The sequence below is a fragment of the Phocoena phocoena genome, chromosome X (assembly GCF_963924675.1).
Source record: "Phocoena phocoena chromosome X, mPhoPho1.1, whole genome shotgun sequence".
NCBI classification, from domain to species: Eukaryota; Metazoa; Chordata; class Mammalia; order Artiodactyla; family Phocoenidae; genus Phocoena; species Phocoena phocoena.
The window spans coordinates 31800927-31826388 of NC_089240.1; the positions used below are offsets into that span (position 1 = coordinate 31800927).

The following is a 25462-nucleotide window of genomic DNA, read 5'->3' on the forward strand; positions in this document are numbered from 1 at the left end:
GCTGTATGGTTAGTTGTTTATTTGAGATTTCTCTTGTTTCTTGAGGTAGGATTGTATTGCTGCAAACTTCCCTCTTAGAACTGCTTTTGCTGCATCCCACAGGGTTTGGGTCATCGTGTTTCATTGTCATTTGTGTCTAGGTATTTTTTTATTTCCTCTTTGATTTCTTCAGTGATCTCTTGGTTACTAAGTAGTGTGTTGTTTAGCCTCCATCTGTTTGTATTTCTTACAGATTTTTTCCTGTAATTGATACCTAGTTTCATAGTGTTGTGGTCAGAAAAGATACGTGATACGATTTCAATTTTCTTAAATTTACCAAGGCTTGATTTGTGACCCAAGATATGAACTATCCTGGAGAATGTTCCATGAGCACTTGAGAGGAATGTGTATTGTGTTGTTTTTGGATGGTATGTCCTATAAATATCAATTAAGTCCATCTTGTTTAATGTATTATTTAAAGCTTGTGTTTCCTTATTTATTTTCATTTTGGATGCTCTGTCCATTGGTGACAGTGGGGTGTTAAAGTCCCCTACTATGATTGCGTTACTGTCGCTTTCCCCTTTTATGGCTGTTAGTACTTGCCTTATGTATTGAGGTGCTCCTATGTTGGGTGCATAAATAGTTACAGTTGTTATATCTTCTTCTTGGATTGATCCCTTGGTCATTGTGCAGTGTCCTTCCTTGTGTCTTGTAATAGTCTGTGTTTTAAAGTCTATTGTGTCTGAAATGAGAACTGCTACTCCAGCTTTGTTTTGATTTCCATTTGCATGGAATATCTTTTTCCATCCCCTCCCTTTCAGTCTGTATGTGTCCCTGGGTCCGAGGTCGGTCTCTTGTAGACAGCATATATATGGGTCTTTTTTCTGTATCCATTCAGCCGATCTATATCTTTTGGTTGGAGCATTTAGTCCACTTACATTTAAGGTAATTATCGATATGTATGTTCCTGTTCCCATTTTCTTAATTGTTTTGGGTTTATTATTGTAGGTGTTTTCCTTCTCTTGTGTTTCCTGCCTAGGGAAGTTCCTTTAGCGTTTGTTGTAAAGCTGGTTTCGTGGTGCTGAATTCTCTTAGCTTTTGCTTGTCTGTAAAGGTTTTAATTTTTCCATCAAAACTGAATGAGATCCTTGCTGGGTGGAGTAGTCTTGGTTGCAGGTTTTTCTCCTTCATCACTTTCAGTATGTCCTGCCACTCCCTTCTGGCTTGTAGGGTTTCTGCTGAGAGATCAGCTCTTAACCTTATGGGGATTCCCTTATGTGTTATTTGTTGTTTTTCCCTTGCTGCTTTTAATATTTATTCTTTGTATTTAATTTTTGATAGTTTGATTAATACGTGTCTTGGCGTGTACCTCCTTGGATTTATCCTGTATGGGACTCTGTGCTTCCTGGACTTGATTAACTATTTCCTTTCCCATATTAGGTAAGTTTTCAACCATAATCTCTTCAAATATTTTCTCAGTCCCTTTCTTTTTCTCATCTTCTTCTGGGACCCCTATAATTTGAAAGTTGCTACATTTTTTGTTGTTGTTTCTTGTTTTGTGTTTGTACATTTATTTATTTTATTTATTTATTTTTGGCCGCATTGGGTCTTTGTTGCTGAGTGCAGGCTTTCTCTAGCTGCAGCGAGCGGGGGCTACTCTTCATTGCAGTGTGTGTGTTTCTCATTGCGGTAGCTTCTCTTGTTGTGGATAGTGGGCTCTAGGCGTGTGGGCTTCCGTAGTTGTGGTGCACAGGCTCAGTAGTTGTGGCGTGCAAGCTCTAGAGTGCATGCTCAGTAGTTGTGGCACTCAGGCTTAGTTACTCTGCAGTATGTGGGATCTTCCTGGACCAGGGCTTGAACCGGCATCCCCTGTGTTGGCAGGTGGATTCTTAACCACTGCGTCACTAGGGAATTCCGAATGTTGGTGCGTTTAATGTTGTCCCAGAGGTCTCTGAGGCTGTCCTCAATTCTTTTCATTCTTTTTTCTTCACTCGGCTCTGCAGTAGTTATTTCCACTATTTTATCTTCCAGGTCACTTATCCGTTCTCCTGCCCCAGTTATTCTGCTATTCATCCCATCTAGAGTCTTTTTCATTTCATTTATTGTGCTGTTCATCGTTGTTTGTTTCCTCTTTAGTTCTTCCAGGTCCTTGTTATACGTTTCTTGCATTTTGTCCGTTCTGTTTCCAAGATTTTGGATCATCTTTACTATCATTATTCTGAATTATTTTTCAGGTAGACTGCCTATTTCCTCTTCACTTGTTAGGTCTGGTGGGTGTTTGCCTTGCTCCTTCATCTGCTGTGTGTTTTTCTGTCTTCTCATTTTGCTTAATTTACTGTGTTTGGGGTCTCCTTTTCACAGGCTGCAGGTTCGTAGTTCCCGTTGTTTTTGGTGTCTGTCCCCAGTGGCTAAGGTTGGTTCAGTGGGTTGTGTAGGCTTCCTGGTGGAGGGGACTAGTGCCTGTGTTCTGGTGGATGAGGCTGGATCTTGTCTTTCTGGCAGGCAGGTCCACGTCTGGTGGTGTGTTTTGGGGTGTCTGTGGACTTATTACGATTTTCGGCAGCCTCTGTGCTAATGGATGGGGTTGTGTTCCTGTCTTGCTAATTGTTCGGCATGGGGTGTCCAGCACTGTAGCTTGCTGGTCGTTGAGTGGAGCAGGGTCTTGGCGTTGAGATGGAGATCTCTGGGAGATTTTTGCCGTTTGATATACCGTGGAGCTGGGAGGTCTCTTGTGGACCAGTGTCCTGAACTTGGCTCTCCCCCCTCAGTGGCACAGCCCTGACGCATGGCTGGTGAACCAAGAGCCTGTCCTCCTCACAGCTCAGAATAAAAGGGAGGAAAAAAAGAAGGAAAGAAAAAAGAAGATAAAGTAAAGTAAATTCAAATAAAAGAAAGTTATTAAAATAAGAAATGCTTATTAAAAAAATTTTTTTAAGTAATAAAAAGAAAAAAAAATGGACAGAACCCTGGGACAAATGGTAAAAGCAAAGCTCTACAGACAAAATCATACACAGAAGCATACACATAACACTCACAAAAAAGAGAGAAAGGGAAAAATAAATATATATATCGTTGCTCTCAAAGTCCACCTCCTGCATTTGGGATGATTCGTTGTCTATTCAGGTATTCTACAGATGCAGGGTACGTCAAGTTGATTGTGGAGATTTAATCAGCTGCTCCTGAGGCTTCTGGGAGAGATTTCCTTTTCTCTTCTTTGTTCGCACAGCTCCTGGTGTTCAGCTTTGGATTTGGACCTGCTTTTGCATGTAGGTCGCCTGAGGCCGTCTGTTCCTCGCTCAGACAGGACTGCGTTAAAGGAGCAGCTGACTCGGGGGCTCTGGCTCACTCAAGCCGGTTGGAGGGGGGGGTACGGATTTCGGGGCGAGCCTGCAGCGGAAGCAGCTGGCGTGACGTTTCACCAGCCTGAGGCACGCCGTTCGTTCTCCCGGGGAAGTTGTCCCTGGATCACGGGACCCTGGCAGTGGCGGGCTGCACAGGCTCCTGGGAGGGGAGGTGTGGAGAGTGACCTGTGCTTGCACACAGGTTTCTTGGTGGCTGCAGCAGTGGCCTTAGTGTCTCATGCCCATCTCTGGGGTCTGCGTTGATACCAGCAGCTCGCCCCCGTCTCTGAAGCTCCTTTAAGCGGCGCTCTGAATCCCCTCTCCTCGCGCACCAGGAAACAAAGAGGCAAGAAAATGTCTCTTGTCTCTTCGGCATCTCCAGACTTTTTCCCAGACTCCGTCCCTGCTAGCTGTGGCACACTAGCCCCCCTTCAGGCTGTGTTTACCCAGCCAACCCCAGTCCTCTCCCTGGGATCCGACCTCCGAAGCCCGAGCCTCAGCTCCCAGCCCCCACCTGCCCCAGCAGTTGAGCAGGCAAGCCTCTCGGGCTGGTGAGTGCTGGTTAGCGCCGATCCTCTGTGCGGAAATCTCTGAGCTTTGCTCCCTCCGCACCCCTGTTGCTGGGCTCTCCTCCGTGGTTCCGAAGCTTCCCCCTCCGCCACCCACGGTCTCTGACCGCGAAGGGGCTTCCTAGTGTGTGGAAAGCTTTCCTCCTTCACAGCTCCCTCCCACTGCTGCAGGTCCCATTCCTATTCTTTGGTCTCTGTTTTTTCTTTCTTCTTTTGCCCTCCTCAGGTACGTGGGGATTTTCTTTCCTTTTGGGAGGTCTGAGGTCTTCTGCCAGCGTTCAGTAAATGTTCTGTAGGAGTTGTTCCACGTGTAGTTGTATTTCTGATGTATTTGCGGGACAAAGGTGATCTCTGTGTCTTACTCTTTCGCCATCTTGAAGCTCCTGATGTATTTTCTATTAACATGATCTAAGGAATTGTTGATTTTGTTTCCAGCCAGTCTCTTGATTTCGCTGTGGTGATCTTTTTTCCACCAGGTTTCTGAAGTTCCTTATATGTTTGACTATTTTCTGTGCCTATTCCCTTAGCGTTTTAATTAGAGGATCAAATTATTAGCATTGCTATCTTTTGCTTTTCATTATTCATGATTTTTATTTATTTGGTATTGTTGTATGTAGCTCTGTACTGGCTATGTGTTCTTGTCTAGATTTTTTTCTAGGTTTTAAATTAATAGACTTTTTAAAAGAACAGATTCAGACCACAGAAAGTTAAGCAGATAGTGCAAAGAGTTCCCATACAGCCACTCTCTTCTTCCAGTTAGATTCTCCTATTATTAACATATTGTGTTGGTACAATGGATGCAAGTTCATTTGTTATAATTGATCAACTAATAGTGATACATTATTATTGACTATTGTCCACTGTTTATTACACATTTCACTTTTTGTGCTTTATAGTTCTATAGTGGTTGACAAAGTCATGGCGTCATCTACACCCCAACAGAGCATCATGCAGAAGAGTTTCACTGCCCTAAAATTCTCCCGTGCTCCACCTGTCCATCCCTCAAAACCTCACTTTGAGCCCCTAATAACTCTGAACTTTTTAGTCTCCCTAGAGTTTTGCCGTTTCCAGAATATAATATTGACGGAATCCTACAGTATGTAGGCTTTTCATTTATTTTTTAATTTTTTAACATCTTTATTCGAGTATAATTGCTTTACACGGTGTGTTTCTGCTTTATAACAAAGTGAATCAGTTATACATATACATATATCCCCATATCTCCTCCCTCTTGTGTCTCCCTCCCTCCCACCCTCCCTATCCCACCCCTCTAGGTGGTCACAAAGCACCGAGCTGATCTCCCTGTGCTATGCGGCTGCTTCCCACTAGCTCTCTGTTTTACATTTGGTAGTGTATGTATGTCCACGCCACTCTCTCAGTTTGTCACAGCTTACCCTTCCCCCTCCCCATATCCTCAAGTCCGTGCTCTAGTAGGTCTGTCTTTATTCCCATCTTACCCCTAGGTAAGGGTCTTTTGTGTTTCCATTGAAATTGTGAAATTTTTTGTTCTAGTTCTAGTTCTCACTTGAGAAAAATGTGTTATCTGTTGTTTTTCGATGGAATGTCCTATAAATATCAATTAAGTCCATTTTGTTTAATGTATCATTTAAAGCTTGTGTTTCCTTATCTATTTTGATTTTGGATGATCTGTCCATTGGTGAAAGTGGGGTGTTATCGTCCCCTACTATGATTGTGTTACTGTCGATTTCCCCTTTTATAGTTGTCAGTATTTACCTTATGTATTGAGGTGCTCCTATGTTGGGTGCATAAATATTTACAGTTGTTAAATCTTCTTCTTGGATCGATCCCTTGATCATTACGTAGTGTCCTTTTCTCTTGTAATAGTCTTTATTTTAAAGTCTATTGTGTCTGAAATGAGAATTGCTACTCCAGCTTTCTTCTGATTTACATTTGCATGGAATATATTTTTCCATCCCCTCCCTTTCAGTCTATATGTGTCCCTAGGTCTGAAGTGGGTCTCTTGTAGAGAGCATATATATGGGTCTTGTTTTTGTATCCATTCAGCCACTCTGTGTCTTTTGCTGGGAGAATTTAGTCTATTTACATTTAAGGTAATTATCAATATGTATGTTCCTATTCCCATTTTCTTAATTGTTTTGGGTTCGTTATTGTAGGTCTTTTCCTTGTCTTGTGTTTTTTGCCTAGAGAAGTTCCTTTAGCATTTGTTGTAAAGCTGGTTTGGTGGTGCTGAACTCTCTCAGCTTTTGCTTGTCTGTAAAGGTTTTAATTTCTCCATCAAATCAGAATGAGATCCTTGCTGGGTAGAGTAATCTTGTTTGTAGGTTTTCTCCTTCATCACTTTAAATATGTCCTGCCAGTCCCTTCTGGCTTGCAGAGTTTCTGCTGAAAGATCAGCTGTTAACCTTATGGGGATTCCCTTGTGTGTTATTTGTTGTTTTTCCCTTGCTGCTTTTAATATGTTTTCTTTGTATTTAATTTTTGAAAGTTTGATTAGTATGTGTCTTGGCGTGTTTGTCCTTGGATTTATCCTGTATGGGACTGTCTCTGCTTCCTGGAGTTGATTAACTATTTCCTCTCCCATATTAGGGAAGTTTTCAAGTGTAATCTCTTCAAATATTTTCTCAGTCCCTTTCTTTTTCTCTTCTTCTTCTGGAACCCCTATAATTTGAATGTTGCTGCATTTAATGTTGTCCCAGAGGTCTGTGAGACGGTCCTCAGTTCTTTTCATTCTTTTTTCTTTATTCTGCTCTGCAGTAATTATTTCCACTATTTTATCTTCCAGGTCACTTATCCGTTCTTCTGCCTCAGTTATTCTGCTATTGATCCCTTCTAGAGTATTTTTAATTTCATTTATTGTGTTGTTCATCATTGCTTGTTTGCTGTTTAGTTCTTCTAGGTCCTTGTTAGATGTTTGTTGCATTTTCTCTATTCTCTTTCGAAGATTTGGGATCATCTTGACTATCATTATTTTGAATTCTTTTTCAGGTAGACTGCCTATGTCCTCTTCTTTTGTTAGGCCTGATGGGTGTTTACCTTGCTCCTTCATCTGCTGTGTGTTTTTCTGTCTTCTCACTTTGCTTATCTTACTGTGTTTGGGGTCTCCTTTTCGCAGGCTGCAGGTTCATAATTCCCATTGTTTTTGGTGTCTGTCCCCAGTGGCGAAGGTTGGTTCAGTGGGTTGTGTAGGTTTCCTGGTGGAGGGGACTAGTGCCTGTGTTCTGGTGGATGAGGCTGGATCTTGTCTTTCTTGTGGGCAGGTCCACGTCTGGTGGTGTGTTTTGGGGTGTCTGTGGAGTTATTATGATTTTCGGCAGCCTCTGTGTTAATGGGTGGGGTCGTGTTCCTGTCTTGCTAATTGTTTGGCATAGGGTGTCCAGTGCTGTAGCTTGCTGGTCGTTGAGTCGAGCTTGGTCTTGGCGTTAAGATGGAGCTCTCTGGGAGATTTTTGCCGTTTAATATACTGTGGAGCTGAGAGGTCTCTTGGGGACCAGTGTCCTGAAGTTGGCTCTCCCACCTCAGTGGCACAGCCCTGATGCCTGGCTGGAGCACCAAGAGCCTTTCATCCACATGGCTCAGAATAAAAGGGAGAAAAATAGAAAGAAAGAAAGGAAGGAAGGAAGGAGGGAAGAAAGAAAGAAAAGAGAGAGAGGGAGGGAGGGAGGGAGGGAGAGAGAGTGAGAGAGAGAGAAGGATAGAAGGAAAGAAAGAGGATAAAATAAAATAGTAAGATAAAATAAAATAAAGTTATTAAACAAAAAATAAAATATAATTATTAAGAAAAAAAATTTTTTAAGTTAAAAAAAAAAAAAAAACCCAGACGTTCAGAACCTTAGGACAAATGGTGAAAGCAAAGCTATACAGACAAAATCTCACACAGAAGCATACACATACACACAAAAAGAGGAAAAGGGGAAAAAGTAATCTATCTTGCTCCCAAAGTCCACCTCCTCAATATGGGATGATTCGTTGTCTGTTCAGGTATTCTACAGATGCAGGGTACATGAAGTTCATTGTGGAGCTTTAATTTGCTGCTCCTGAGGCTGCTGGGAGAGATTTCCCTTTCTGTTCTTTGTTTGTACACCTCCAAAGGGTTGTTTTGTATTTGGCCCCACCTTTGTGTGTAGGTCCCCTGAGGGCGTCTGTTCTTCGCTTAGACTGGACTGAGTTAAAGGATCAGCTGATTCGGGGGCTGTGGCTCACTCAGGCAGAGAGGATGGAGGCCACGGAGTGCGGGGCGAGCCTGCGGCAGCAGAGGCCAGCGGGACGTTGCACCAGCCTGAGGCGCACCGTGCGTTCTCCCCGGGAAGTTGTCCCTGGATCACGGGACCTTGGCAGTGGCGGACTGCACAGGCTCTCGGGCGGGGAGGTGTGGAGAGTGAGCTGTGCTTGCACACAGGCTTTTTGGTGGCTGCAGCAGCAGGCTTAGCGTGTCATGCCTGTCTCTGGGGTCCACACTAATTGCCGCGGCTCACGCCCGTCTCTGGAGCGCCTTGTAGAGGCACTCTTAATCCCCTCTCCTCGTGCACCAGGAAACAAAGAGGGAAGAAGAAGTCTCTTGCCTCTTCGGCAGCTCCGAATTTCTCCTGGACTCCCTCCCTGCTAGCCGTGGTTCACTAACCCCTTCAGGCTGTGTTCAGTCCGCCAACCCCAGTCCTCTCCCTGGAATCTGACGGAAGCTTGAGCCTCAGCTCCCAAGCCCCCACCTGCCCCTGTGGGAGAGCAGACAATCCTCTCGGGCTGGTGAGTGCTGGTCGGCACCGATCCTCTGTGCGGGCATCACTCCGCTTTGCCCTCCGCATCTGCGTTGCTGCACTCTCGTCTGTGGCTACAGTGCTTCCCCCTCCGCCCCCCACAGTCTCCGCCCGCGAAGGGACTCCTAGTATGTGGAAACGTTTCCTCCTTCACGGCTCTCTCCCACTGGTGCAGGTCCCGTCCCTATTCTTTTGTCTCTGTTTTTTTCTTTTTTCCTTTGCCCTACCCAGGTAGGTGGGAGTTTCTTGCCTTTTGGGAGGTCTGAGGTCTTTTGCCATTGTTCAGTAGGTGTTCTATAGGAGCAGTTCCACGTGTAGATGTATTTCTGATGTATCTGTTGGGAGGAAGGTGATCTCTGCGTCTTTCTGTTCCACCATCTTCTCCAGCCTCCGTAGTATTTGTCTTTTTGTCTGACTTACTTTACTTAGCGTGATAATCTCTAGGTCCATCCATGCTGCTACAAATGGCATTATTTCATTCTTTTTTATGGCTGAGTAGTATTCTACTGTATATATGTACCATATTTTATCCATTCATGTGTTGATGGACATATAGGTTGTTTCTATGTCTTGGCTATTGTGAATAGTGCTGGTGCTGGAAATGCTTGTGGTAGTAGGAAAGATGAGAAAGGGGCAGCTTTCATAAATATTAGGAGTAGAACTCAGTAGGAGTTGGTGAATGACTACATCTTATGGGGGTGAAGGAGACAGAGAAGTCAAAGATCACAATGGGTTCCTTGCTCTGGTGACTTAGTGGAATTTGATCCCAGTCACTGAAATACAAGACAAGGGATGATAACAGGATTTTGTTTGGGGAAGACAAAGGGACACAGCAAGAGGGCATGATAAATTAATTTTGGTCCTACTGTATCATGGTGCTATGTATGATTACCAGGTGGGTTGATCCTTTAGTCAGGAATTTGATCTGAATGGTAGCATGTGGTTGAGATTCTTTACTGATTCAATGAGAAAGTCATAGGCATGGATGATTGCCCGATAGATCACCTGTAGAGCTGTGTTTCTCCATATATTGTGTCTAAAGCATGGGTAGCTCTAGGCATTCTTCTAAATCAGTAATGGATTGACAATTTCACTTTAAAAAAAAGCAAGCCGTGTTGTTGAGATGAGTTTTACAAATTAGAAATAGAAAATTGTGATTTTCACACAAATCCCTTTAGGTTCTAATTGTCTCTTTCCTAGAGGTCATTCATGCACTTCAGGAATGCCTTTGTCAGTTCTTCTTTGCTAATAGTTTTGATAACAGGATATAGCTTGTCTTAACCAATTTGATTTTGTGTCATTTGTGTTACTTTTGCTTGTTAAATTTACGTTTAATTGTTGCTATTTTCTTGCATTATATTCCCAATTTACAAAAATGTATTGATGGCTAAAAAAATGGGTGATTGAAGCATATGGGAGGTGAAAACAGTAAGAGAAACACTTAAACTCAGAATGCTGTTCTAAATGTAAATTATAAGTAGGGCTCTCATGTGGATATAAAGGATGAATATGTATGTGCTGAGAGAAGTGAATGTGATAATTTTATATAAGAATCTGGAAGAGAAATAGATGATCAGAAATAAATATCTCAATAATAATTTTAATTAAACTGTTTATTCATTTGTTCCCAGTGTATTTTCTGTCAGAAAGGTTTTCTTTAATAGTGGCACAGTTCTGTCAAATATATTGATATTTTTAAACAAAGAGCAACAATTTTTCTGGTTAATTAAACACATTTTCCCCATACCAGTTTAAATTCTCCCTATAATAAAATTAGAATATTTGTTGCTAAAGGAGGTAAGATATGAATTCTACTGAATATTTTAACTGAGCTTCAATAAAATATGATTGGCAGGAAAGCATAATTGGTGAAATTCTTTTATTAAATGGATTTGTAGGATGTCCCATAATGTCCCTGGAATGCAGTGTGGAAACATGATTATTCTCACATGAGATAGCACGTATTGCACAGTTTATTTGGATTTAACCATGTATAGGGAACATATGAATAACTCTTTGCACATCTATAATAATTATATAGTTGCCTCTGGGTATCGGAAGGGGATTGGTTCTAGGACCCCCCACAGAAACCAAATGCTAGGATACTCAAGTCTTTTATACACAATGGCATAGTATTTGCATATTACCCAGGCACATGCTCCCATATGCTTTAAATCTCCCATCTCTAGGTTATTTGTCATACCTAATACAATATAAATGCTCTGTAAATAGTTTTAAATGCAGTTTAAATGTTATGTAAATAGTTGCCAGTGTGGGGCAAATTCAAGTTTTGCTTTTTGGAATTCTGAATGTTTTCTATCTGTTGTTGGTTGAATCCAGGGATGTGGAACCCACAATGGGGAACCAGTATATATGGAGGGTTGACTGTATATGAAAGAAGTATATGATGACATTTTCTTCTCTTTATCAGAGAAAGCCCGTGCATTATGAGGAGTGATTCTTTGTTACTTAAAGATTAATTTGTAAGGTACTTGGAGAAAATCCACCAGTGGTATATATTAATAGAGAATGAGCCATTGGTCACAACAGAAAAGGTGTCGCAAATGAACCCTTATTCATAGGGAAATGTGGGATTAAAAATATGCTTCTGTTCTGAATTCAGTGTAAAAAGACATAGAAAAAAATTGTAAACACTGTCAAAGTAAGGCTACTGAATTACATAAGTTTATTGTGATCTCTGAATTCAACATCCTTCTTTCCAATGTTGAGATGTACTAGTTATGTAAGGATGATCACTGTCATGCATTTTTCCAATAGGAGTGAGATTAAAAATAATATTTTCATAGCACTGATGTTTTCTGTATATACCATTTCCATTATTTTAAGTGACTGGCTGAAATGATGCATCAAATGATGCTTTCCATGTCTTGCATACACTGCATATATACCTATAGGATTTGAATATCATGGGTTTTAATGTGGTACAAATCAGTAAGCATTAAGAGTTTGACCATTTCCAAAGATTTATTGGAGAAAAAAATATCCAGTTGTTGAAAGGGCAGAAACTGAATATGATTGTGTAGTTTCTGTACAGCTGAATTGAATGGGTGCTGAAATCTAGTCTACATGCTGCTTTCTAAGACTGGGGACCCTGGTCTATGCTGTGTCTCACCAAAGTGAGGGGCGGGAACTCTTAATTTAAATGCAGGTACTATCAGGACATCATGCTCTCAGAGGGACTGCCATTTTCTGATCTGCACAAAAACACTATATAGTTTATTCAGGTCCTGGGAATGAAGGCTGAAGAAACTCTTCCCCAAGATGAATGCTATTGAGGAGTATTATACTATTTGCTTTAATGTTATTTTCCAAGTTTAGTTTTTTTACCGTCTGCTTTTGAGTGTGATATGCTCATCAACCACCTTAGCATTTGCTTAGTATTTGAAAGTAGATTTTAAAGAAAAATATCTCTATTATTTCTAGTTTCATATTGGGCCTGACCATAACAATCAAAATGGGCACCCATTCTGTTAACTTATGATTATGAGTTATGATTTTCTCATTTAGTGGAAACAGAGTAAGAAAAGAAACTTACTGAATATATAAAGTGATACAGAGCTGAATATATTCATCATCTTGATAAATATATATAATTTGATAGAGATTTAACAATATCATTCATCTCACTGATATGAAGCTATAGTTTTTCTCATTACTACCACTAACAAGTATTTTGAATATTGTGTCGAATCCTATTTTTTGAATATGCAAATTGGTGGTCTGTGTGGTTTCTTAATGCAAATTTAGTGGTTTATAGAGGATAAAATTGGGATAAACACAGCTATAAAGTGAAAAGAAAAGACAGCATAGGTTAGAAACCCAGTGTCAAAGAAACCCATTATTTAAATAGAAAAGGAAGAGAATCCTGCAAATGCGCCTGAAATAGGCAAAAGGATGGCAATAACACTTTATGATATGAAAAAGTACGAAAGAGAGCATTTGGGGGAGGATGTGGTTAACAGTATCAGATGAAATTGAGAGGTTGCTTAAGATAATGATTAAAAAACTCTTTTGTTATTGGACAGCAAAGATGCCAAAAGACTTTCAGGGCGTGGTGGTAGTGATGAGTTACAGAAGGTCATTAGGTGTGCCTTGGTTTGATGAACAAAAGGAATAAATGAAAGTGGAGACAGTGAGGGTAGAAATCTCTTTCAAGAATTGTAACTGGTAGAGGGAACAGAAGAATCAAGGAGAATCCAATTTTGGGAGAACTCTCTAAAAGCTGAGTATAGTGAGCATGTTTTGGTATGGCTGAAAAGGAATTGGTCAGAGGGAGAAGTTAAAGATCCAAAAGCTAAAAAAGACAGCTGATGTAGGACAGTAAAAAAGAAGATGAGAAAGGCTGGTGTCTAGTACAAGAGAAGGGAGCGCTCATCCATTGTGGCTGTAGAGAAGGAAGAAAAGTTAGCACAAATGCAAGAACTTTTAGACACGTGGTAGGACACTGACGTGTTTTCATTAAGATGTCATCCTTTTGCTCTTTGACATAGAGATGAGGGATTTTCTGAGAAAAACTAGCATGTAGGCTGAGAGGGGAGGAGGTTTGATAAAGATGATTAAGGAGTCAGGAGCCACCATGGATAATGTGAGTGAGAAGACAAGGGAAACAGGGATTTTTCTGGGCCTGCAGACTTCATCTTTCACTCAGGAACAGGTGCCTCTCAGGTTTCCTGGAACCCCTGGCAGTGATCCCCTGGATGATGCTGTGCACTGCTGTAGAGCTGAGATCAGATTGATGCCATGTCTTCTACCACCAGAAAGCTTCCCTGTAGCCTCAGTCTCTTCTTGGAGCTTTTTCTCCACCTCCTGTCTTAACTGAAATTTGCATCTTCTCAAGGTCTCTTCTTTTGTTGTCCTCTTTAATAGGGGCTGTTGATGAACAAACTTGAATGCTTTTTAAAAATAATGTTCTCGCTTCCTTTCTTTTTTTTTTTTTTTTTTTTTTTGCGGTACGCCGACCTCTCACTGTTGTGGCCTCTCCCGTTGCGGAGCACAGGCTCCAGATGCACAGGCCCAGCGGCCATGGCTCATGGGCCCAGCCGCTCTGCGGCATGTGGGATCTTCCCGGACTGGGGCACGAACCCGTGTCCCCTGCATCGGCAGGCGGACTCTCAACCACTGCACCACCAGGGAAGCCCTCTCTTCCTTTCTTTTTTAAAAAAAGTTATTTTCTTTTTTGTAATTCTTACCTTATGGAATTAAATTATATTTTCTTTGCAACACATTTGTGATCTTGATAATGTTTAGACTTAAATGACTAATAAGTTTTGTTATGGTGATAAACATTTATGGTGCATTCAAACATTGTTTATTATGTCATTCCACTTAAACAATCTGATCAGTGGAAATGTAAACTTCTAAAAGTTAAATCTGATCTGATTCTTGCTGACTCCTACTGAAAATAATTGTGCCCCAAAATATATTTTTGAATTAAGATTTACTACAATAATTTGTACACAGGTTAGAACATTCAGTGAAATTGTAACAGATTAGTTAAATTAAAATTTGAGCTCATGTCATGATCTACATCTTTTTTTTTTAACGAAGCTAGTTCACATTTCTTCATTTCTATTCTATTTATTCATTATGAGACCAATCTTTATTTTAAAAATATTGTTTTCTTTAAATGTGGTCTAAAGATATAAGAACCATTTCCTGGTGGAATAACAGCTTGAATTTTAGACCAGGAAGAAACACTGACAAATGCAGGTGTGATAGGCCTTATTCCTTGGAAACTTTGGAAAAGGAGTTAAATTTGGTAGCATTTTTTTTTCATTCTACTTTTTATACTTTACCTTTTTTAAAGATTTTACAATTCAACCATTTAGGATTAATTATCTTTCTAAATATGCTTTAACTAGAGCTTGCATTATTGTATTTGTCATGTTTCTATTTCTAAGTAACTGGCTTTGTATTATGTACTCAGTGTGTAATAATTGAATAAAGGAGTAGACATAGACCTTCTTTCCTCTTAAATAGAATATGGTTTGAAATGGTTGAAATATTTGTATCACCTCAGTATCCAGTATAGTGGTCCACAGGACTGTATACAAGCCTATTTCTCCTCTAAATGGTGCTGAGATGCTTGGATTATTATTATCTTTTTTGGGGGGTGTTCTGAGTTGGGTCTTCATTGCTGTGCACGGGCTTTCTCTAGTTGCGGTGAGTGGGGGCTACTCTTTGTCACGGTGTGCAGGCTTCTCATTCTGGTAGCTTCTTGTTGCAGAGCACAGGCTCTAGGCGCATGGGCTTCAGTAGTAGTGGCACTCAGGCTCAGTAGTTGTGGCTCGCGGGCTCTAGAACGCAGGCTTAGTAGTTGTGGCACACGGGCTTAGTTACTCCGCGGCATGTGGGATCTTCCCGGACAAGGGCTCAAACCTGTGTCCCCTGCATTGGTGGGCAGATTCTTAACCATTGTGCCACCAGGGAAGCCCTTGGATTATTTTTTAGCTTTTAATAGTTTGTTTCTTTATTCACATGTCATATGACTATATCCTCTCGCTTTTTATTATCAATGCATCTGCTTACACTAGTTCCTTTTCCTAGTACTTGTAACTTTTTTGTGGCCTAAGAAACCAGATATCCAAGGTTATTACTTCTTTTTCTATAAAATAAAAGCAAAAAGGCACTGCCTTAAAGTACACAAACAGGTTTTTTAAAATTAAGTGGAAAAAAATTAACTTATAGACTTTGAGACTTCACAGATTGTAGCTCAGAATATTTACATATGTATTATGTGCTTGCTGGCTTGCCTGCATGAGGTTTTCAGAGGTAGCTGAGATTTGGGTAGTGAGTTATTTACTGCATGTGCTTTGATTTTCATCTTTATTGCAGCACAGTAAAAACCCATAGTAGATATGATTTTTAAAAATCTACTTTATAGCCATACTTAAGGATGCTCAAGTTCTTTAAGTCCTTCAAGAAAATTTCCCTCTGTTGATCACAAAGATTATGGGAAGACTCAGCTCATTGCTAACTGATCGTTAATGCCTAACTTATCCCAGTCCATAGGCAAAAATATATTGGAAATGTTATCTTTTGCATAGTCAGTCATATAGGGCCTAGTCTGCTTCACCAGCAGCATGGCCTTGGGTTTGGTTTGACAATCAAAAGTGGAAAATACACTGAACTTCACATAGCAACATGTTAACTTAGCTTTAAGGAAGTGTACAAGATAAGTAAAAAGAGAATGCACAGTAACAGCAAAGTAGAGGGCTTATCACTCATATCATCACTTCTAGTGTCCCACTCACTCCACACTCAAATCAGAAATGTACACAAAGATGGAGCCCTAGTGGCCATGGACCATTTCAATTCAGGGAAGCCTTCATCAGTCTGAGGCCCTTTCCATTTTCTACATGCAGCACACTCAGGGTGATGAGTTTAGGGATGGAAAAGATTTCCCTTCTAGGTTCTTTAGCTGGTCCAATAATTACATTGACATAAGACAAACAGGAGAAACAAGTTATATACATACAGAAGCCCCATAAAAATATGAGACAGACAGTTGAAGCTTATATGCCATCCTGAACTAAGAATAAGGGGATAGGGGTCTGGGGCTTCAAAAGGGGGGAAGACAATTCACAGGAAGATGGGAAGAGCAAATGTTTGGTAAACAAATGTTTGCCCTGCCATGTAGATAAGTCTTTCTGATGGAAAAAGTTGTCTCTGGTGATAGCCCTCTTCCTGGTATAGGCTCCCTATTGAAATTCTTTTAGGCAGTTAAGGGAGAGGTAAAAAGTTTTTCCTGAGTTTGCTGGGTCTCAGTTGCTTTCAGTCAAATCAATCCACATGCAAAATTGGCACATCTTGGGGTGGCTGTAGTCTGTTCCCTGTCATGACTAATCATTCATTAACTAATACAAAGTCTTGAAAATGATGTCTGGGTGCTTGGTCCAGTACACAATCCTCAATTGGATTCTCAGTTAACTCGGATCTGGCATACTCCTATAAGTTTCTGCAGTTAATGGAGTAAAGAGACTCCAACCAAGTGTTAAACCATCAGGCATCCCTAAATCTAACATAATCATCATAAACTGGCAATTGATTCTTTCCTTCTGATCAACGTAAGCCAATTCGAGATGGTTCTTCAGAACAAATCAAACTATCTGAATAATCTAAGAAAATGCAGAGATTTTTTATGGACAATGAAAAGATGAAAATTGTCATTTCTTTTCTGTCAATTGGCAAAATAGATTAAAATAACACATAATTTTAAAAATCTGTCATTGAAAAACATTAAGTCACATGTTATAGTGAAAGTCATGTGGAACTAGAAGTGCATGTGACAGTGGTTGGATAGCACTCAATGTATGTAATGAAAGAATGTTACCGAGTCCAAGCTCACTCTGCTCACCGCACAATAGGCCAATAAATTGGAGATGAGATGTTGAGGCAAGGAATACAACTTTATTTGGAAAGCCGGCAGAGTGAGAAGATGGCAGACTGATGTCTCAAAATTACCATCTTATGGGTGTCTGGATGCCAGTTTCTTTGATAGAATCAGAGAGGGAAGTAAAGTAAAAAGGCAGAATAGAGAGGGAGAGGGGGGAGGAAGTAAAGTAAAAAGGACCATCAGTCTTTCAAAACATCTCCTGGAATGGCCAGCCTCTGGGAGGGGATGTGCTAATTTCTTCAGCCATTCACAGGTGGGTAGGATTCCCTGAGACAGGCCATTATGTATGATTATAATAACAAAAGCAATGAAAAGCAAAGGCTAGAGTCAAAGAAACAGATTCAACATGGAGTCAAAATTGGCTCGTCCATGTTACAATACTGTGATATTGTGATTTGTAATAAGAAATATAGATTTGGCCTTCATTGCCATTTCTGGCACAGAGCTCCTAAAACCCTGGGAATTTCTTAAGTGCGGAGAGTGGTGAAGGTGTTTTTTGTTATGTTAATGAGGTGACTTTTGGAAAGATTCTAGATCACCTAAGGGTGGGGGCTGGTCACCAGACGAACTATCCATGTGATTAGAGGGTTGGAACTTTCATCCCACATCCTGACCTCCTAGGAGCAGAGAGGAGCTGGAGGTTAAATCATTTGCCAATGGCCAATGATTATTTTTTTTCTTTTTAAATTTTACTTTATTTTTTATATAGCAGGTTCTTATTAGTTATCTGTTTTATACATATTAGTGTATATATGTCAATCACAATCTCCCAGTTCATACGTTTGTTTTCTACATCTGTATCTCTAGTTCTACCTTGCAAACCGGTTCATCTGTACTATTTTTTCTAGATTCCACATATATGCATTAACATACGATATTTGTTTTTCTCTTTCTGACTTACTTCATTCTGTATGACAGTCTCTAGGTCCATCCACGTCTCTACAAATGACCCAATTTTGTTCTTCTTTTATGGCCGAGTAATACTCCATTGTATATATGTACCACATCTTCCTTATCCATTTGTCTGTTGATGGGCATTTAGGTTGCTTCCATGACCTGGCTATTGTAAATAGTGCTGCAGTGAACATTGGGGGGCATGTATCTTTTGAATTATGATTTTCTCAGGGTATATGCCCAGTAGTGTGATTTCTGGGTCATATGGTAGTTCTATTTTTAGTTTTTTAAGGAACCTCCATACTGTTTTCCATAGTGGCTGTATCAATTTACATTCCTAACAGTGCAAGAGGGTTCTCTTTTCTCCACACCCTCTCCAGCATTTGTTGTTTGTAGATTTTTTGATGATGGCGATTCTGACTGGTGTGGGGTGATACCTCATTATAGTTTTGATTTGCATTTCTCTAATAACTAGTGATGTTGATCAGCTTTTCATGTGCCTCTTGTCCATCTGTATATCTTCTTTGGAGAAATGTCTATTTAGGTCTTCTGCCCATTTTTGGATTAGGTTGTTTGTTTTTTTTAATATTGAGCTGCATGAGCTGTTTATATATTTTGGAGATTAAGCCTTTTTCCATTGATTCGTTTCAATGGCCAGTAATTTAATCAATCATGACTATGTAATGAAGCCTCCATAAACACCCCAAACAAACAGGTTTCTGAGAGCTTCCAGATTGGTGAACACGTGGAGATATGGGGAGAGTGGAGAGCCCAGAGGGGCGTAGAAGTTCCTCACTCTTTCCCACATACCTTGCCCTAAGCATCTCTTACATCTGGCTGTTCCTGCATCATATCCTTTTATAATAAACTCATGATTTAGTAAGTAAAATGTTTCTCTGAGTTCTGTGAGGCTCTCTAGCAAATTAATTGAACTCAAGGAGCGGGTCGTGGGAACCTCTGATTTATAGCTAGTTTGTCAGCAAACCTGGACTTTCAGCTGGCATATAAATTGAGTTACCAAGGTGGGTGTCATTGGAACCTCCAACGGGTAGCTGGAAGGTCAGAAACATAGGTGATAGTCTGGGCTTGCAGTTGATGTTTGAATTGAGGGAGGAGTAGTCTTGCAGGGTTGAGTACTTAACCTGTAGAATCTGATGCTATCTTCTGGTAGATAGTGTCAGTTTTACATTAAATTGTAGGATGCCCTGCTGGTGTCTGAGAATTGCTCATTTCTGTGGGGAAGCTCTGCCCCCTCCACATGCTGAAATTGGGTGTTGACCCAAAAGATATACTATTAGCAGTTTTGTCACTGTTGTTTTGAGTCTTTCAAATACTTTATGTGGATTGAATGTTAAGCAAAAAATAGTAACACTTCTTACACATAGTGGATTTGGGTTTGCTTGTGACGGGGTCTTATATTTTGTATGTTTTATTCTTCATTTCATTTGTCTAGGAATTTATTTTTAGAGTATTTGACAAAATTAGCATTTTGTGGCACAGTAAAAACTAACGGGTCTTTCACTGCCGATAGTTTGAGAAGCACTGCTGTAGAATTAAGTACTCAGGGTGGTGGCTCTTCTTGTGGTAAAGGTCACACGCATCCTCTGTGTGGGTCCATCATTGAATCCATATTTGTAGTCAGGGGTCACTTGTAGATCTTGTCTTATTTGCAGAGTGGAGGTAAGTGATGATAGTTGAATCCTGAGCCAGTTCAGGTTATTAGCCTCAAACATTTATCACAACTCTTCTCAGGTGTTTCATCATTTGGTAATCCCTGAGAAGGGGAAAAGGTTCTTTTCAAAGGCTTTTAATTGCATGGTTACAGAATATGTCATTTGAAGCCTAGGAACCTTAAGTCGCATAACTACCAGAAAGAAGGAGCAAAGAAGTTTTGTTACACTTCTGTCAAAAATGCTTAAATGATGCAAATCACATTTTTGAATGACTATTCTTACTAGACATATGCCAGATAATTATTCAGAATTCAGACATGGATTTTTTGATGGAATTTTAAAATAGTTCTCATTGTGGCAGAGTTAAGAATAGTTCTGGCACTCTTGTAAATATTTTAATACTTTTTAAACTGTAGCCATTTAAGACACTACATCGTGTAGATATGTTATATGTAAAGAAATGAGCACTTTTTTCTAAGGTTAGAATTAACATATACTTGACTAGGAAAGTACCAATACTTGTCTTAGACTGCACTCTCCTAGAAGCAGACTCGGAGACAAGGTTTGAGTCCAAGTAGTTTATTTCAGAAGTGATCCTAAGAAGCATGAGCATTAGAGTAGGGAGTTGAATCAGAGAATGTGAGGAAGGCTGATAACAGATGTGGTTTCACACAGGTTCCACTGTGGGCAACTGAGGCTCAGTTCCACAGGGGATCTGTAGGAGCACTGAATCTCAGATGAATGAGATTGATGAATCTCAGAGTCATCCCAACTGAGTGATGAGGAAGCTGGAGTATTTATCTACCAGTTCCCTGACCATTCTTGGTAGGGGGCTGCTTCAAGGGTCATTAATCTTCTGGCACTCCTGGCTGAGTGTGCTCCCATGTACCAGAGAAAAAGCCTTCCAGCAGAGATTTGTAGGTCTTTACCTAAAAGTAAGTAGGTGAGTAGCTTTCCTAAAAAGAAGTGAATGCTGGAGAGATATGGTCAGGCTACCGACAGTATCACTAAAGCATATGGCTCAGATTGTGGTCTTCACACCCATGCCTGTCTATCACAGGTTTGGGATGAACCAAGGAGCTGAGTTTGTACAGTAATGTAAACCAAATGCTCTGACTCCTTCATTGAGAAAGTCTTGCCTGTATATATGTAGGTTCTGGGTGGGATGAACAGCTTGTGATCTACTACCTCACTAGTAGAGCAGCACTTTTGAATAGCTCATTGCTATATTACACTACTGATCAGACACTGGTTTTTTTACTTAATCTTAATATTGCTTAATTATTTTTAAACTCAGATGTGTAGCTTCATGATCAAACATGTGGTCTATATGTAGTGAATGGTGCTATGATGTAAAGACACCAAATTTTATGATATAGGATACAAACATGCCAAATTACAAAATTGTATACATTTTTGTTGTCTTAAAAACAGACCTCTTAAATAAATATCATTATCACAATCAGTTATGACTTGATAACTTATTCTTTGATTTTCTAAATTTTACTTTTATAAGTTACATAAGCTGGCAAAGAAATGAGAAAGGAATTTCACATCCTTGTGTTTTTAATGAAATGGCACTTGAAAAAAACTGTCCTCAAATCAGTTAATTTTTTAATTAGGTAATGCAATATTAATGATTTATAATAAATATATTTGGTCTGACCAAATATATATATTTCTCATATATATTTTGTCCAAAATATGTATATTTCTCATATATATTTGGTCTTCATCCACGGTTCCTGGCTTATAGCTCCCCAAACCCTTGGGATTTCCTGAGTGATAAGAGCAATGGGAGCATCTTTTGTTATAATATTTGGTGTTTTTCCCTCAGTTCCTGAAATCCCTTCAGAGCCATAAAGTTGAAATGGATATCTTGTTATTCATAAGAAGCCCCTTTCCACCAAAACTAGGTTTACGTTAATGAGGTGACTTTTGGAGAGCACCTAAGGACGGGAGCTGGTTGCCAGGGGAACCAACCAAGAGTAGAGCATTGAGAACTTTCACTCCCATGTCCTGATTTCCAGGGAGGGAATAGGAGCTGGAGGTTGAATCAGTTCCCAGTGTCTAATTATTTAATTAATCATGCCTGTGTAATGAAGCCCCCCCCATAAAACCCCAAAGGAGGGGGGTTCAGAAACCATCCAACCAGAATGCTTCCACAAGCCACCATGCTGGTTCCCAAACTCCATGAGGAGAGAAGCTCCTTTGTTCAGGACCTCACCCTATGTATCTCTTCATCTGGCTATTAATTCCTATCTTTTAATTTCCTTTGTAACAAACCAGCAATCTAATGAGTAAAAGGGTTTCCTGAGTTCTGTGAGCTGTTCTAACAAATTAATTTAACCCAAGGAAGGGGTCCTTGGAACCTCCAACAGATAGCCCATTGGTCAGAAGCACAGGTAGCAACCTGGGCTTGTGATTGACATCTGAAGTAGAGGACAGTTTTGTGGGACAGAGCTCTTATCCTATGGACTCTGATACAACTTCTGTGTAGATACTATCAGAATTGAGTTGAATGTAGGACATCTAGCTGGTGCCAGAGAATTGCTTGGTGGTGTGTATTTACTCTTTGCTTGGTAATATTTACTCTTTAAATACTAGTTTTTATTTTGCCATTCAGGTCTAGTAAAATTTCTTTCTCTCTCTCTTACCCAAATTTTAGGTTCTGGTACTATACCGAGTTATACCACATAGCATCAATAATCTACCCCCTGTACATGGGCAAAATTCACCAGAAGTCAATCCTTGTTTTGCATCCAGCAACATATATTCTAATCCTGAAAGGATTCTGCTTAGTTTGATGAACACAAATTATGAGAACAGCTGACATGTTATTTGGAAAAACTGTCCCAAAGGTGAGAACTTTTTTCTTTAAATAAATTATCACAAATTGTAGTCTGACAATATAGAAGGAACCACAGAACCAAACACAGAATCCATAGATTCTAGACCTGACTACAGCATTTAATAGGATGTCCTATAACATTTTCAAGATCAGTTTCCTTACATGTGTCAGGGAGGGGGGAATTTCCCCCTCTACCTGTCTTGAATTCTTGTGGCTGGACTAATAATAAAATAAACACAAGACAGATTAACAGGAGAAAAAGAAACACATTTTAATTCATGTGTATGGAGGCCCCATAAAAATTGGACCTAAGAAGTGGCCAAAGCAGGCAGCTTTTATACTTTTTAAACAGAGAAATTGGTGATGAATTGGCAGGACAAAGAAACTTGGGCTTTGGGTGCTTAATTAGTGAAGAATCTAAGCAGAATTTGGGCTTGGGGTAGTCAATTAAATAAGTAATGTTTTGTTTATACAGGTATCTCTGCCCAAATTCCCTGTCTCTTGTGATAAGGGTGTCCTTCTGCCTTCAAATGCAGGGAGTGCACCTTTCACGTGATAGATTCATCTCCTACTTTCAGGGACACAAAGAGGAGGGTCAAAGTGTCCCTCTTGCATTGGCTGTTTCTTAAGTAACTTGAATTCAAAATAATCAATATGCCATTGAGGCACATTTTGGGGCAGCCTGCCCTGGGCCCCAACACATGTAAAATGGAAATAATAAAAGATGCTTCTTCAATTTATTTTTAAGAATAAATGGTAAAAATTATGTAGAGATGCTCTACAAATGAAAGATCGCCTAACACTGCTGGCATTTTCAGCTCTATAAAGTATTAAATTTAGGTGACACTGCTGAAACCTTGTACATAATTAGTTGAGACCAAGTGAAAATTGACTAGAAAACACCTTACATGTCATTGTGACAGTCATATTGGTAATCACTAAGTGTGAATTTTGAGGGGGTAGGTCATATTAAGTCCATATACCAAGACCAAGACAAACAGGTGATTATAGATAGACCTGCTCCAGTGTTCAGGTGGTCACTCCCTGGTTCTGTCCTTGAGGAATGAGTCTTTATAAATTTCTACCCCAAGAGGCTTACATTCTTTGAAATAGTTCCAATTGGCTAGTATAGCTGTGCAATTTTTTCTTCATCATAAGCATTGCTTGTATTGAGAAGAGGACATGTGCACATTGTTTGTTTCTTTGGCTTCCATTCAGCTACCCTCTTCCAAGTACATACAAACCTGTCATGTTCAGAGTGGGTTATGTTTTATTTTTTATACAGAACCCTCAGAGTTTAATCTAAACTTTAGAAGTAAGGGGAAGATTAAAAGTATGATTTAAAATGAGACTTTGAATTACAGTTGCTCCTAACTTAAAGGCATTAGTTTAGCAAACATAGTGACATCAAGATTGAAAGAGATATATTGATATATTGGTATTAGAGAACAGTAAACATGGAATATTTTATCACCTTCTAATTGACATGCTGATAATATCAAGCAATTTGCCTTGAAACTGCAATTTAATAAGATTCAAATCTTATAAACATGTATTTGGCCTATTCAAAAATGTAAAACAAGGACTTCCCTGGTGGTGTAGTGGTTGAGAGTCCGCCTGCCGATGCAGGGGACACAGGTTCGTGCCCCGGTCTGGGAAGATCCCACGTGCCGCGGAGCGGCTGGGCCCATGAGCCATGGCTGCTGAGCCTGCGCGTCCGGAGCCTGTGCTCTGCAACGGAAATGGCCACAACAGTGAGAGGCCTGCGTACCGCAAAAAAAAAAAAAATGTAAAACAAGGTGTTAATAAGCACTTTGATTACTGAGGAGTAACACTTTAACCAGAGTGTTATACAATATGTATATATATTAGAAATGAATATGTCCTTTTGTTGTAAAATTATTATGGTTCTATTTTTTACCAACAAAATGACGTACACAAGTTGTTTTCACAGAGTTTGCTGCATTTTTTAGAATAATGCATTATGGGCCCTGGCCTATTTTTTGCTTTTTAAAACACTGTGTCTCATGCCTTTGCAAAGCCCTTGCACTTTCTATTCCCTCTGCTTGGAGCTTCATTTTCTTGGATATCTTCACGATTCTTTTTCCCACTTCACTCAAGACCCTGCTCAAATATCACATTATCTGAGAAGCTTTCCCAGTACCCTCTCTAAATTAGTACATCCTTCAGTCCTTCTCTTTCTTGCTTATTTTTCTCAATAGTGTTAATCCCCGGTCATATTTATACCTTGCCTCCTCCTGTAGAATGTGAGCTTCTTAACAGGAACAGTCTGTTCTGTTTTGTTGTTCTCTGCTGTAGTCTCAGAAAAGTGCCTGGAAAATAACAGATATCAAATATTGAGTAAATAAATAAATGAATGAAAAATGAGTGAATAAAGTGACACACTCAGGTTTTATATATTTCTCTACCCTATTTCAGACAGTTGAGTGTACATTAGCTTACTAGTTTCTACCTGCTAGTACCAATGTAGGGATCAGGTCGAATGGTTGAATTAGAAAGAGGCAGTTTCCGTGTTCAGTATGTACCTGAGTACAGGTCTGCATGGTTAATAACTGTGGTGGTCCATGAGGAGAAGCTCTCTGAAGGGCTTTACTTAGGTTAATTTGGACTGAGCAAAAGTCATACTCAGTGCCCTGGATTTTTACTTCTCAACATTGACACTTACTCCATTCATCCCTCTCCATTGGTAAAGTCTCACCATGGTTACAGCTTGGTGCAGTGGTGTTGTGCAGGGTAGATGGATAGAGCTGCCCTTCACACCTTTTGATTAAGAAACTCTGAGGATGGGGCCTAGCGATCTGTGTTTTAGTAAACCCTCCATGTGATTCTGATGCACTCTAATGTATGAAGCAATTAGCCCATAGTATCACAAAAAGCAATTAGTGCTTTTAAATTGTTCACAGAATGGTACTTATTTACCAGTTATATTTGAAAAAGAAGTCCCTTTTTTTTTTTTTTTTTGTGGTACGCGGACATCTCAGTGTT

The 25462-nt window shown here is 39.9% G+C and overlaps 1 protein-coding gene across 1 annotated transcript in view; it reads left to right on the plus strand.

Moving 5' to 3' along the window:
* Positions 1–25462, plus strand: part of CFAP47 (cilia and flagella associated protein 47) — a 503782-nt gene that overhangs the window by 221948 nt on the left and 256372 nt on the right. The window contains 1 exon segment of the mRNA XM_065900147.1: positions 22274–22466. Coding sequence (XP_065756219.1) covers positions 22274–22466 — 193 coding nt within the window.